General features: G+C 61.9%; 3 protein-coding genes across 3 annotated transcripts; all 3 read left to right on the forward strand.

The window, feature by feature from the left end:
* Positions 1-1166: 1166 nt before the first annotated feature.
* Positions 1167-3512, forward strand: BXZ73DRAFT_78334 (uncharacterized protein; the record flags this gene model as incomplete). Its single annotated transcript, XM_048022858.1, has 8 exons — positions 1167-1292; positions 1428-1618; positions 1682-1774; positions 1841-1859; positions 1960-2001; positions 2101-2443; positions 2501-2988; positions 3012-3512. The coding sequence occupies 8 exons, from the start codon at positions 1167-1169 to the stop codon at positions 3510-3512; spliced, it is 1803 nt and encodes a 600-aa protein (XP_047876939.1).
* Positions 3513-4643: 1131 nt separating this feature from the next.
* Positions 4644-6015, forward strand: BXZ73DRAFT_78335 (uncharacterized protein; the record flags this gene model as incomplete). The annotated part of the gene is made up of 3 exons (XM_048022859.1): positions 4644-4806; positions 4860-5743; positions 5791-6015. 3 exons carry the CDS (start codon positions 4644-4646, stop codon positions 6013-6015), a joined length of 1272 nt encoding a protein of 423 aa, XP_047876940.1.
* A 2267-nt stretch (positions 6016-8282) lies between these two features.
* Positions 8283-11231, forward strand: BXZ73DRAFT_48345 (WD40 repeat-like protein; the record flags this gene model as incomplete). The annotated part of the gene is made up of 11 exons (XM_048020038.1): positions 8283-8611; positions 8669-8819; positions 8871-9007; positions 9061-9158; positions 9215-9501; positions 9556-9702; positions 9770-9886; positions 9964-10202; positions 10285-10381; positions 10441-10570; positions 10777-11231. 11 exons carry the CDS (start codon positions 8283-8285, stop codon positions 11229-11231), a joined length of 2187 nt encoding a protein of 728 aa, XP_047876941.1.
* Between the last annotated feature and the right edge of the window lie 3033 nt (positions 11232-14264).

The following is a 14264-nucleotide window of genomic DNA, read 5'->3' on the forward strand; positions in this document are numbered from 1 at the left end:
TAAAAGTGGCGAACAACTTCGCCTCCCCGATTGGAATGACGACCGACCACACGATCTCAAAACACGACTGCACGACCAAGTCCCCCACTCTCTCTTCCTCGGCATTGGATTTCTCCACCTAGACGCATCCCAACCTACTTTTCCGTCTCATCTCACTCCTCGCTCCTCGCATCAAGTTCCCGGTCTGCATTCGTGATACTCAACTATCGTCGTGTTCGCTATCTTGCTCTCCTCAAACCTGTCCCGTCGCCGCATCCGACCTCGCCGCCTTGCCCCGGTATTCAAAAGCCAACGCTGTCGTACCTCAAGGTGTCGACGTCGAGTGGTCTCACGCGGCGACCGTCGTGCGGGTGGATGTCGTCTGCCCGCGCCAGCGTCGCCGCTTTGAGACCCTATGCCTTCCATCTTTCCTCATGTTGCACGTGTCGACGCATTTCTTGTTATTCAAGCACAAAGCACAATCCATCGCATACATCATCGGCATTTTCATTCACAGCATTTCTCTATCACTATCTATGCCCTCCACGATAGCATAAACGTACCCGCCGCTCTGTTATAGTCAAAACCCGCATTCGGATCCGCACGTATATACATACCCTCATACTACTACGCTCTCTGCAGTCGAAAATCATCATCACACCCTTCGTTCGTCGCCTTCGCTTGCGCCTTGCTTTGTTTTCTATTCTACGTTCTCACCCGCTCGCGCCGGGAATGGTGACAACTCCCCTCTTTCGCGCACATTCGTCTTTCTTCGCTCGTTTCGCTTCCGTCTCCGCTTCCCCGTCTCCCCACACCGCGCTGGTGCCACCATCACGGCGCGCGGAGGCGACTGCGCAGGTGCTCGATCGTGCTGCCCCTGCTGGCTCACGCGCACGTCCACCGCACCATCACTTGCCCCCATGCCATGATGCTTCCCACCCTCTCCCTCCGTTCCAGTGCTCCTTATATGCCCTGTGGTCATGCTTGCTAGTCACGCTCTCTCTCGCTCTTCCTTCCCATCACACCCCTCACGCTAATCCCCTCGAAGTAAAAAGACCCGCCGGGGAGCGCGCTCGCTGCGCATGCGCATGTAGCGAAGAATCCGAAGTCCTTCACGCTGTATTATCATCTACCTTCGTCTCTCGTCGCCGCTCGTGCCCTCCTTAGACACGCGAGCTTACTCTACGATGCCAGGTCTAATCCCCGATCTTGTTTTTGCGAGTCCCGTCGTGCGTGATGTCCGACGCCCTCCGCCTCCGCTGGTGTCCCCCCTCCGGTGGCCGAGGACAAGGCCGCCTTTATTCTTGTTCCAGGTCCGTCGTCTCGCCTCCGGCGGCCGCCCGCGTACGTCCGACAGGTTCTGTCAATGCGGCTTCCAGTCCCGGCACAGTAGCTAGAAGAGCACAACGGACGTCCACACTAGTTACGTGCTCGCACGCCGGCCGCAGCTGCAGCGCTCCGGGCGCTCCGCGTCTGGCCAGTGGCCACCGCCCTTTGCTCGCGCTCGCGATCACGCTCTGCGCCCCGTGGACGACCCGGTCCAGCGCCAGCGCCCAGCTGCACCGTCCCAGCGGACATCTGGGTTCTGGCTTCGCGCTTCCCAGACGTCCGTCGTCTGTACAGTTACTTATGTATATCTGTGCGTATGCGTTCACCCGCGGCACCCGTTCTCACACCCGCGGCGTGCCGACCCGCACAAAAGTCTAAAAGACCTCGAGGGCCTCATCTCCGCTCGTCATGACGGAAGGCGGACGCGCTGGAGCATTCCGCGGGCCCGTCGGCGTCTGCCGCGAACGTCAGTACTTGCGCCCCCGCGCCCCGACCCTCGTCTTTCTACGTAGTGCTACTTACTAGCCTGCAGTCTGGCATCTGCGCTGCTCGTAAGTTAAGTTATGTGGCGAGGCCCTCGACTCGCCGCGGCTTGGCGGCACCTCCGTGAGCTTGAGGCGTGCGCTTGCTTGGCTTGGCTCCGCGCCTCAGGTGGCGCGCGACCGTCAAGGCTCGAGTCTCGAGGTCTGTCACGTACGTCCCGGACCCCAGTGCTCGTAACAAGCTGGCCCCGGAACACCCTCCGAACTAGTGTTGCGATGGCTCGGCTTGGCTCGGCTTGGCTCGGCTCAGGACGGCTGCGAGAAAGCCAAAACTCGAGCCACGGCTGCGATTTCGGCTGTTATTACCAAAGCCGAGGCCAAGCCGCCCAAGCCATCCATGAGCCGCCTTTTTCAATTGGCGCTGGCCGCACAACAAATATTCATGCTTTGTAGTGGAACAGAGCAACAGGAGGATGATAGGACTGCATTTTATATGTGCCCACGATGCACAGAATGTTTTAAGATTGTCAGGAGGACGATTGGACAAAGTCGACCAAACACCCATATTGCAGGCAAAACTCGAGTCGAGTCTCAGATCTCAGATCTCAGATCTGACGTCGAGTCCGATCAAGCGGGGTGCTTGATAACTACAAGTTACTTACACAAGCTACGACTTATAACACCACAACTATTAACAATTTAATGGTTAGCTCAATGTCACCTGACTGTTCAACTCCCCTCCGCCTCCGACCTCGACCTCGACCTTGATGCCGTCCTTCACGGTTCACCGGCCGCATCCACATTGTACGAGGACTTCCATCCGGAAGTCCTCAGTATGGAAATTCGGGTATGGAGGCCGCGGCGATGTACCGCGGCCCTTGTTATGGTGAGTCCCCTCCTGCACTCCCTCCTGCTTCACCCATCCACGCTGCCCCCGCCCTCGACCCTCTCATTCGCGTCGCCTTCCTTCGCGCGCGTCGTTCGCCTGTGCGTATCCCACCTCCTGCGCGTTGCTCACCTGCGTGTCGCCCACCTACGCCTGCGTGTCGCCCACCTGCGCCTGCACGTCGCCCACCTGCGCGCTGCCCGCATCCTCCCTCCTTCGCCTCCGCGTCGTCCGCCTCTGCACACCTCTGCGTTACCCTCCATCTGTATCGCCTACCTTCGCGTCGCCCGCCTTCGCCTCACCCACCATCTTGTCCGCCTCATTCCGGCCCTCAGTCTGGGTCCTCTCGCGAGCCCTCCCTGTTGCCGTCCTCCGCATCCGCATCCCCGGCCTCTGGGTCCCCCGCGTTTACGTTGCCCACATGCCCTCCTCCTCCTCTGGGTCCTCCATCTCGTGTCGCCCACCTCTGCCTCCGCGTCGCCCTCCTCCGCCACGTTGCGGCCCTCGGCATCACACTCCGCCTCCTCCACCTCGTCGCGGCCCTCCGGAGTATGTGCCGCCCTCTACCTCGCCCTCCTCTGCTCTGGCGCACGTCCTGCTCTGCGCGCACATCCAACTCGCGCGGGCTCGGCACGGCGTCCTCTCCTCACCCTCTGCCTCCACCCCGCTCTCCTTCGTCTTGCCCTCCTCCGCTCTTGCGCGCGTCCCGCTCATTTGCGCGAGCACATGCTACCCGCGCGGGCGGAGCACCGCGTCCCACTGCCCCGCTGCCCCATCCCGGCCCTCTGCCTCGCCCCCTCTATGTCGCCCTCCTCCGATCTTGTGCGCGCTGGTAGAGCTGTGGTCAGCTGCCTTGCCTCCTATTTTGTCTCGGCCCTCCGCTTCCACCTGCCCCGCTGTTGCCACTATGTAGTAGTGTACTAATAAATATATTTTCGTTGCCAATCCTACGCTTGCGTCATGCAGGAACATATAAGAGAGTTCGCATAAATCCCCTTCTCTGGGCGCCCAGCGAGCGAGCTGGAAATATTCTGGAAGAGCCGGTCCTCCGTCTTGGGAGGAGGCGCCCAAGACCGGCTCTTCCAGCGGCTCAGCCATCAGTCCATTCTGGCTGCTGGCGTCAAGCTCTCCCCTCGTGGGAGGCTCGTTCTGAGCCGATTTTCCCAGCCCGGCTGACAGCCAAATGACCCGGCTGGCGCAGCCAGCCGAGCCGAGCCGAGCTATCGCAACACTACTCCGAACGCTGTATGTCTGCAAATATGTGCTCGTCCCACCCCTCTCGGCACTGAGCGCCTGAGCGCTCGCGCACCGCCCACTGGCGTAGCGCTGCGCGCGGGGTCAGCGGACGACGTCGGACGGGGCAGCTGACGGCCGCGCGAGGCTCTCTCAGCCTGGCCGCACCGGGGCGCGAGCACACTCGGCCGTGCATGTACGTGACTTGCGAGGGCGATCGTGCGCTGCGCTCCGAGATCGGAAGGGCGCAGCCGCGTGGTGTTTGTCAGTCCGTATGTTTGTCAGTCCATGTGTGATCAAGTGTCTGTGCGTGATGACTGGGAGAGGCCGCGCAGGATATTTCGTCCGAGTGAGCTGTACGGGCCGCGGACGCGCGCGGGGTCGTCGGAGTCGGGGTGTGATCTCAGGAACCCCACGTACGCAGCGTCGTTCGACCTTCGCCCCAGCGCAGTACCTCGATGGGTTGTGGATCGTCGGACGCCGTCACACCCTCTCGGAATTGTTCGATGACTCGCGGTGGTGTGCGCCGTCCACTAAGTAACATTAATTTAGCTAGAGGAAGAGGGCTCGTTCTAGTGCGACCGAGGAACGGAATGCTGATGCGCAGCGCCGGGTTTCCGCGCTCGAGTGTCGAGAAATAGAGCTCGAGCACTATTATTGCCTCGGTGACCTGCACAGTCAATTCTTATTAAAATTGCACGTTGAACGCCGGGGGTGGGTGTGACACCTTCCGGATGCGGGCCCCCGCCTCTTCGATCGGGCGCTCGGGCGTGGCGGCGGCGGCGGAGGAGGAGGCGGGGAACGTGCGTCACGCACTCGCGGAGCGGAGGACCTGTGCGCGCGGCCTGCGGGGGGCCAGAAGCCGATTCGAGGGTCTCCAAGGAGGAGAACTCGAACGTGAGCGATAAAATGGGGTCTGTATCGGTCACGTTCAACGCGCACGCACGAAGAGGGCGAGGGCATCCACGATGACAACGCGGCCGGTCGGCGAGCGCGGGGTGCGCTCGAGAAATTTGCGGACAAGGCAGCCGGACGTGACGCCGAGCGAGCACGCGTACGTGCGCATTGCGTGCGATTCTGGAGCGACGGGCCCGCGTACGTGCCCCTCGCGCCGTGCTCCCAATCCAAAGGCAATCCTGCACGCCGGGCACGCGTTCGCGCGTCGTTTGGGGGCCCCGGCAATCGGCGCGCGCGTCATGGAGGAGGCTGCCATCTGCGGTCACGGTCATCGACGCGGAGCGGGGTCTCAGAGGGGCGCGTAACGGTATGCAACGGCGTGGACGTCAGCCTCGTGGCACGTACGCCTGTGTGGAGGCTGCCACTGAACAAAATGCGCCTGCAACGTGCCCCGGACGCGAAGAAAGAAAGAGACCGTGGACGCGGACGCGGCGGACGACGGATCATCGGGGCGTTCTCCTTTCGTGATGCGCACGACATCTGTCCCCTAGGCATAAAGAGCGTTGAACCACCGACCCCAGACGGGGTGATATGCGCGTCGGTGTCACCCAAAGTATCCAGCGCACGGATCCCTCATCACGGCCCCCGATTCGCCATACTTGATCTTCACCTCGACGCGCCGGGACCGGACGCGGCAGGGGCGGGTGCGTGGGGCTGGTCGGTCGCGGCGATCCCGGCGCGCGCGCCCGCGAAGGTTAAAGGCAGATGCGTAAGTGGACGCCGCGCGCACGTCCTCACTGCACTCCGGGGCCACCGCTGCGGACGCACGTCCTCGGCGATTGTCGCGATCGGAGATGGCTCCTCGTCCGTCCTCCGTCGCTCGTCGCGCCGATCGTCCGGGATCGGCGCGCGCGCATTGGGCCGTGCGGACGTGAGGGTGTGACGGAGGGTCGAGGTGGGATGGGATTTTGATCGTTCGCGCAGGATGACGAGAGGGTGGCTGAGGTGTTTGCGCCAGTTGCGTACGTGTACCGCAGCGGGCACAGGGGTCTACCCCGGTGTGGGGATCGAGCTCTAGAACTGGCTGCCATGGAGCGCATACGGACAGTGGCGGACACGGAGGGTCTTGTGTTGAAGGCGTGGTGTATGGCGAGCAGAGATAACCCGACTGTTGAACTGCTACGCATCACGGAGCGCGCGGGGCCATAATGCGGAGGCTGCGGGTGAGTGGAGGAGATTCCAGGAGGAGGTTTGGAACGTGGACGGATTGTGTGAGGCGCTTGGGAGGGCACGAGGACAGGTGGTATAGGTCGCTCAAATGCGTGGCTTTGTGTGTCATGGCTTCGGCCAGTCGGAGCTGCAGTGGACCGAGAGGTATAGCTGGCACTGCATTGATCGAGATCTTATAACATCTCTGCCGACCTGCAAGCCCTAGTATGGCGGGGTTGGTAATTCGGGATGGAGGAGGAATCAACTACGGTCCGAAACACATTATTTCGATATGCGTACCGAAGACCCAATTTTCATCTGATTCTTGAGATTTTTGCATCAGAATGCTCGGAATTGTAAACGGTGCCAGTTCTGCGATTTTCCGTTTCCATGGGCGCCGATTCGTTTCCACTTTCCGAGGAGGCATCGAAACATTTTCACACTACCCATGTCTCTAACACTAGCCCGCATAACCAGGAGGGCCCCACTGGAATGCGGCAGGGATGTATGTTATGCTACACAGGACTTCGTGAGCCCTGGGAAGCCGCAGGTGCCGGTGCCTAGATATGTTTCTGAGAAGTCCCATGCATAAACCGAGGCTTCTGGCGAAGGGACGGAAGGAGAGATACCTTTGCTAAGTTGATGCCGTGAGGGGTCGAAAAAGAGTGCCGGGAACTGTAGCCATCTCAATCAAAGCAGGCAGTGACGATTCTTGGATGTGTCCGTTCACACCGTTTGACATGGCAATAGTGACCGAGCTACATGTTCACATGACGCAGGAATGTTGTACGAGCTGTGTGGTGTGTGGTAGGGACAATCACTACTGTCAAATGGCATCCATCCATGATGAAAAATGCAGAAACTCACCAACAAGCACTCGACCGGCCGTCAGTGTCCCAACTTACATGACCATGGCCGCGAACGAATGACGTAGGACTAGGCGCAGTTCTTCTAACGCCGCACGGAAATGCTTGGAATGGCTGCAGTCCACCTTCGACCATTTAAAGCGCTCAGATAGCCAGTCAAATACCAGGAGACATCTACGACAAGAAGAGTATATCGACATCTGCTCCACGCCCAGCCGCAGCGCTCAGAAGCCAGACAATGCGCATTTGCACACGATGACAATCGCGGCGGGAGCTGGTCGCAATCGATGGACGGACGCTTCTGGGACACGAGGGAAAGGGGCGTTGGCATCAGCGAGGCAGGGTAGGCGAGCAGGCAAGCAAAGGAGCGCAAGCAACGCCACCTAGGACGAGGTACTGATACCGGATCCCAAGGAGAGGGACATATATGGGGACTTCCGACCTCCCGCTGACGGCCTGACCGCCCGAAACACGGCTCTAGACGAGAGGCACGGTGCGCCTGTGTGGGCCTGGCGGGCGTGCAATTGGCTCGGCCGACGGCCGCGTGCGGGACGAAAGAGATTGCGGGGTCGATAACGCGTACGTATGCACTCCTGTAGCGGCATGCCGCCATCCAGAGAGGTCGTGCGCGTATCATGTAGCCCTCGACGGAGGAGAAGAAGACAAACGATGATGGATTGGGGGCAGGTGGGAGGCTGGCGGAGAGAGTGGAGAGCAAGCGGGGCACGACACGCGGCTCGTGGGCGTGGTGTGTGTTGAGGGCACGACGAGCGTCGGTCGGTGCTAGTCTGCGCTTGCATCTTGTCCTGGACTGCCGGGCTGCTGTACGCCCGCCGCCCTCTCCTACTCAGCTCATCTTGTCTCGTCTCGCCCGACCGCTGCGAGCGTGTTTCGCCCGCCGCGACCCTTGCCGCCGTCGGCCCCATCGTCACCATTGATTCACGCACGCTCCCCAGTCCAGCGCGGGGAGGCACGCCGCACCAAACCCCAGCACTGGACCGTCCGCTCGACTCAGACCCGTCCTCGCTCACCTCCGCTTTCGCCTTCGTCCCCCGCTCCTCCACCACCTCCCCCGCCCTCCCCGCCCGCCGCGCACCCGACCCGCCAAGCACCGTCCCCCACACCCGCCCCCGCTCCGAGCTCGAAGACACCACCCCCGACGCCCCCGCCGACTTCCCCCACAACCCCGCCGCCGGCCCCGTCCCCACCCCTTTGTCCTTCCTCCACCCGTCCCTCGGCCTCGCCCCCCAGGCCCCCCGCCCGTCAGACGCCGACCCCGACGCCTTCCGCGTCCGCAAGCGGCAGCGCCTCGACGCCCCGTCCCCTCCCCCCGCCCGCCCCGCCCTCGAGCGCGTGCTGCTGCTCCCAGATACCGGCACCCCCTTCTCCATCCCCGGCGGCATGCTTGCGCACGACGGCGACGGCGACTCGGCGCTCTCCGCGTCCCTAGACTCGCCCGTCGGGCCCGGGCCCTCCGCCGCCCCCGGCCCCGGCCCCTTCAACGGGCACAAGATCGTCGCGAAGACCAACGGGTGCGCGCCCCCGCCGTTCACGAACGGGACCGCCAGGTCGAGCTCGTCGGGCGAGCTCGACGGATTCGTGGCGGAGCGGTCGCGGCGGCCGGTCGCGCGGGTGTCGCTCCCGGGGAGCACGCTCTACGAGGACTCGCATGTGGACCGGGAGGAGTTCGTCCGGCTCGTGATACAGAGCTTGCGGGACGTCGGGTATATGTGAGTACTTCTTTTGTCCAACCTTTGCGCGACCCCGCCCAGACTGTGTTCCGCAAGGGAATCGGCGGCTACGCTCGAGGCAGAGTCGGGATACATCATGGAGACCCCGGAGGTGGCGTACTTCCGACGGTGCATCCTCGACGGTTCGTGGGAGGCCGCGGAGACCGCACTCGGGCGATTGGGGGTGTCTGAAGGGGACGGGCTCTGGGTACGTTATTCTTAGGTGTTCTATCACGACTCGTCTGACCGGCGACTGCAGGAGGCCAAGTTTCTCCTTGCGAAGCAGAAGTATCTGGAGCACCTGGAGGCGGGGAGGACCACTGCAGCGCTGCATGTTCTCCGTAGTGAGTTGGCTCCTTTGAACCCCGAAGTCGACCACCTTCATGCACTATCAAGGTATGCGCTATCAATGCCCGTCGTCCGCATCGCCTGACGTCCGCATCTGCCAGTCTAATGATGTGCTCGGATCCTGCGGACCTTCGACATCAACTAGGATGGGACGGTGCTACTGGAACGTCAAGACGAAAGCTTCTCATGGACTTGCAGAGTGAGTCAGGCCGTTCGCAGCATCAGATGCTGTCGGTACTGACGCTGGTGTCATAGGATATATACCGTCGTCCGTCATGATTCCACAGCGCCGATTCGTCACTCTCCTCGACCAAGCACAAGCGTTTCAGCAGAGCCGGTGTCTTTACCACAACGCGCCACTCCGATCATCATCATATTCACTATACACCAACCACATGTGCGAACGCAACTCGTTCCCTCGGGTCACGACCGCCGTTCTTCAGGTCCACCAGGACGAAGTATGGAATATCGGGTGGAGCCACAGCGGGAAGTTCCTTGCGACAGCGAGTAAAGACAGGAGCGCTATAATCTGGCGAATCGAGGTATGTCGTCGTTCGGACCGCCGGAACCACATCTTGACGTTCTCGTTACGGCAGCTTGACAAGGACCCTCGATCACGAGCATACACGACCGAGTTTGTACTCGACGACCACCCATACAACGTGAATGTTGTATCATGGTCGTTAGACGACTCAATACTGCTCACGGCGGCGGAGCACGTCATCCGATTATACAATGCACGAGTGAGCAATCCGAGACTCACGATCTGTTGACTGGTTCCGATGCTCACACGACCGTCTTCACCAATAGACCGGGGTGTGCATGCGTGTACTCGAAGCGCATGACGATGTCGTGACTGCACTTTCATGGTTGCCAGACGGATCCGGTTTCATCTCAGGAGGGCTCGATCGCAAGATCATTCTCTGGGTGAGCACTCGCTTCAACGTTTCTTTCGTAAGCTGTATGCTTACTGGTGTGCTACCGCCGCCATCCACGCTCTCTAGGATGCCGACGGGAAATTGCGTAATACCTGGGCTCGTGCCCCAATACGAGTGACAGATCTCATGGTCACTCCCGACTTTACACGACTCGTCGCCGTCGGCATGTACGATTCGCCATCACCCACGTCAGCAAACCCAGCCGACGCGGCAGCTTCTGCAGGAGGCGGTGCGACAGGCCCTGCGAAGAGCGGAGTTGAGACGAGGATCATCACCTACGACTTGGCGACGAAGCAACCCGAGACGTGCGTACAGCTGTACCCGGCTCGATAACGTGGCCTCGGCCCGCGGTTCCGGACCTTCGCTGACATGGCCGCATGAATGCAGGTCAATACAGCTCTACGGGGAGCTCACGAGCGTGAAGATCTCCGCGGACTCGCAGTTCGCGCTCATCAACAACGCGTCGGAGAACGGGCCCTCGGCGGTACGCCCACGTTCCATCGAAACCACGTTCTCGGGAGGGCTTACTCATGCCCTATGCAGGAGATCCATCTGCTCGATCTGAACACACAACAGGTCGTACGCAAGTACTCGGGACACAATCACTCGAAGCACGTCATTCGGAGTTGCTTTGGGGGCTTCGAGGGCAACTTTGTTGTCAGTGGGAGTGAAGGTGCGCTGTCTTCCTATTTGGGTCCTGCTCGCGCGCTGACGATCCGGCTCCCTTCCAATCCCGGCCACACATTACCCTCTGGCACGTTATCATCGCACCGACGCTACTTCCTCCGATCCTTTCATGTCCATTCGAAACGCCTTGTCCTCGCGCTCTCCATTCCCTCCTTATCCTGCGACACATCCCTTGACGTCCCACCCTAACAGACGGGAACGTGTACATCTGGCACCGCGACTCTGGCACACTCCTCGAGGCGCTTACTGGGCATGGCGAGGGCTCTGTCAACTCCGTCGCATGGAACCCAGTCAACGAGTGCATGTTTGCGTCCTGCTCGGACGACAAGACGGTGCGCATCTGGGAAACCCCTCCCATGGACTACACGCTACGCAAAGACGAGCGCGAACTGGACATCGACCACGAGATGGAGAACGGGAACGGGAGCGGGAATGGGAACGAGAACGGCGTCGCGGGGAGCAGCAAGGGCAAAGGAAAGGGCAAGGGCCGCTGGGACGCAAGCCCGGCGTCCGCATCGTCGAGCAGCTCAAGCTTGGCGGGCACGGGGCCGTCGACCTCGTCGGCTGCGGCGGGCGCGGCGGCGGCCGCAGGAGCGATAGACGGTGGGAGTGGGTATGGACTCGGGTCGACAACGGCTTTGTTCTAGATCCTCTCCCCCCTGCTTCCCTCGTCCGGTCCTCATGTCGTGCTGCATTTAATCTCCTTCGTCTGCTACTCATCGCTCTACTACGGCCATTTCTTTGCATCGCACATCCGCCACGTCATGTCGCAGTCAAGTCTAGCGCACCCACCGTCACCACGCTCTTCGTTCCCACTCCCATCCTCTACTTCACCGCATCTCCGCATCTCTCGGTAGACCTCTCCATCTCTCACTGTACACCGTAATATATGAACGACGACGAACCCGCCAGCCCAAACATCGGATTGTATATGTACCTTATAGGACTGCAGATTATGTACTGTCGCCTGCGCGGGGCGGTCGACGAATACCAACCGGACACAAGGCCGCTAGTTCGACCACACGATACGAGACGTCTTACACAGCTGATATTCGCGAGGAGGAGACGCGTCTTGTCACGGGACCGCGTCGCAATGGGTTATGGGCGCTCTTAAGAGTTTAAATTCCGAAAGCAGCATTTTTAATACCCGATTACATGACTCTTATTTACGGGGTTTTAGACTCCGCCGCTGGGATAATCGACGAACGAAAGTTTAAACCTAGTACGACCGGTACCTCCGTTCATGCTTTGCACATCACGCTGACCCTGTGTTGCATCAGAATACTCGACTGACTTCTTTGACTCATATGTACCTAACATCAGTATGACAAGAGTCTATAAGTAGGTCCCGAGCAAGCAAGAACCTAACCTAGATATTTTGCAATTCACGTCGCTTCCCAAGGAGAAGACAGCCCGGATATGTCTCTTGCTGAGTGCCAGCCTCGTTCGCTTACCAGGAAGGCTCATATCGCGTCCCGCGTAGCATGTGGAGTGGCATGGGAGCAGAGGTACGCTTTTAAGCCCCCGTTCTCCCAAACTGGACCAACAGTGCTGAGAACGCCGACGCTTGTGCCTCCGAAAGGGATCCAGGCTCGATCATGCCTCTTCTATCGTCCATACGGCCGCTCTAGAGCACGGTTGAGAGGTGCGCGCTGAACACGCTGCAAGCCGGGAGCCCACGCACGCTTCCGGCTTCAGCTGCGCGCTGGATCGGGCACCGTCCGCTCGACTGCCCGTGCTGAAACCGCTTCCGCGCGTTTTCCGCCTACCACCGCACGGATCCACTCGCGGGTGGGCCGGGGCCGCGCAGGTGGAGCTAGCCAACGTTCCCCGAGCGCCAGCCGTTCTCATAATACCCCGGCACACAGTCGTCCCCGGTGAGCATATCATCAGGCGGTGGGGGCCCGCCGCAGATCTCGTCCGGACACGCGACGCGCATTTCTGACGCGGCTTCCCCAGGCTAGAAGGACGCGCCGGACGCGGGTCCAACGCACCCTACGCACTGCTGGCGCGCGCGCCGCGCGCGTGTCCCAAATACGAGACCCCGGACCAGGACGGCGAACGCGGTCGCACACCCGTGCGAAGCGCCCTCCCTCGAGGCCTTCCGCGTCGCTGCTGTGCGCCCGCGCGCAGCCCTGGGGCTCGTCGAAGTCGCTATTGCTGGAACAGCTCCGGGAGAGTCGGAGCGGCTGCATAAGCACCATCTTCGTCGGCATACGAAAGTGCAGTGTGGTATGTCGTGCCCTGCTGCGCTCTTCGCTTCCGAGCCGAGCCGACGTTGATGTGCCATTCAGTAGGCGTGTCCGTGGTTAAACGTATGTGGGACGCGTGGTATGTCTGCATAGGTTCCGCCGACCTCCAAGCCCGCCACCGGCACCCCAGCGGTCAATACTTACAGTGCGACGCTATCAAACAGGCCCTTCCCTTCTTCGCTCTCTTCCGCGTCCATGGGCCCCGGCACCCACAGTTCGGCAACTCACAGTGCGACAAGGGATTCCAAGTATATCGCGCTGGCCCATCGTGCGGCGCTGCTATGTTTGGCCGTGCGAGTATACATGGCTACGCGGGAGACCTTCCACCGCGAACGCACACTGCACTATCAGTCGGCGGCCACATACGGAAGAGCAGCAGGGGTACGATGCGCGAAGACGATCCAACCGGCGTCGATCCTGGTCATGAAGGACCTGCGCCGTGCAAACGCTAACGAGGATATTAATATGGCCGGTGCGCTCTAAGTCTGGCATGCCGCCCTGGGCGAAGCTCGTGACGGACTCTGAGCAGACTTTCGGCGCGGACCCAGTCGACAGGCAAATGCCAGGCGTGAAGCGTGAAGACTGGGGGCTCACGCCTGTGAGTTCCCGTCCCGTCCCTCTCGTCGCGTTCTGCTTCCCCGCACGGCGGTATCGGCGCCCCCGCCCTTCCCCTTCCCTGTGCACACTCTCGCCGCCCAACAGCACCCGGCGCGAGCCCGCCTGGAAGCAGGTCGCCCCCGTCGGGCCTCAGGCGGGCGCGCAGCCCTCCCCCCGCCCCGTCGGGCCCGCGCGTCCCACACGCACAGGGCCGCCGGCGTGGGGCGCACGCCGGCGGGACGTGTGAGCGGCCCTGCTGCGGGGGTGTGCGACGCCGGGGTCGCACCGACTGTCACTGTGGGCCGCGACGGACGTGAGGACGCGGGGGGCCGGTGGGAGCGAGGGCGCGCGAAGGGGACGGGCGCGGGGAACCTGAGGACCGAGGCGGGCGGCGGCCGGGCGAGGTCGCGACCGAGGACGGGCGTGAGGGCGGGCAGGACGGGCAGGACGGGCAGCTTGGGCAGCTTGGGCTCGGACGGGCACGGCAAGCGCACGCCTGCGCACGCGCGACGTCGTCGTCCCCGCCCACCGCACCGGGCCTGCGTCCTCGGTGCTCGGTGCCTACGGCGAGCTGCGCGCTCCCGTACCCACGCGCGGGACACACACCCCCCCTCCGCACCCGGCCCCGGCCCTTCAATGTCCCTACGCGGGCGAGCGCGCCCCGGCAGCGCGGCGGAACAGAGTACTGGGGACAGAGTCTGGCCGGAACAGACGCAGACGTCCCGCTGCTTCGCGGCTTCGGGCTGCCTGAAGTAGCCACCCCCTCCCCGCGCGCCCTCGAGTCGACGTGCGTGGCCTCCGCCCTGGCGCGCGCTGTGGGCACGACGCCCA

Source organism: Epithele typhae (assembly GCF_022376455.1).
Source record: "Epithele typhae strain CBS 203.58 chromosome Unknown BXZ73scaffold_31, whole genome shotgun sequence".
NCBI classification, from domain to species: domain Eukaryota; kingdom Fungi; phylum Basidiomycota; class Agaricomycetes; order Polyporales; family Epitheliaceae; genus Epithele; species Epithele typhae.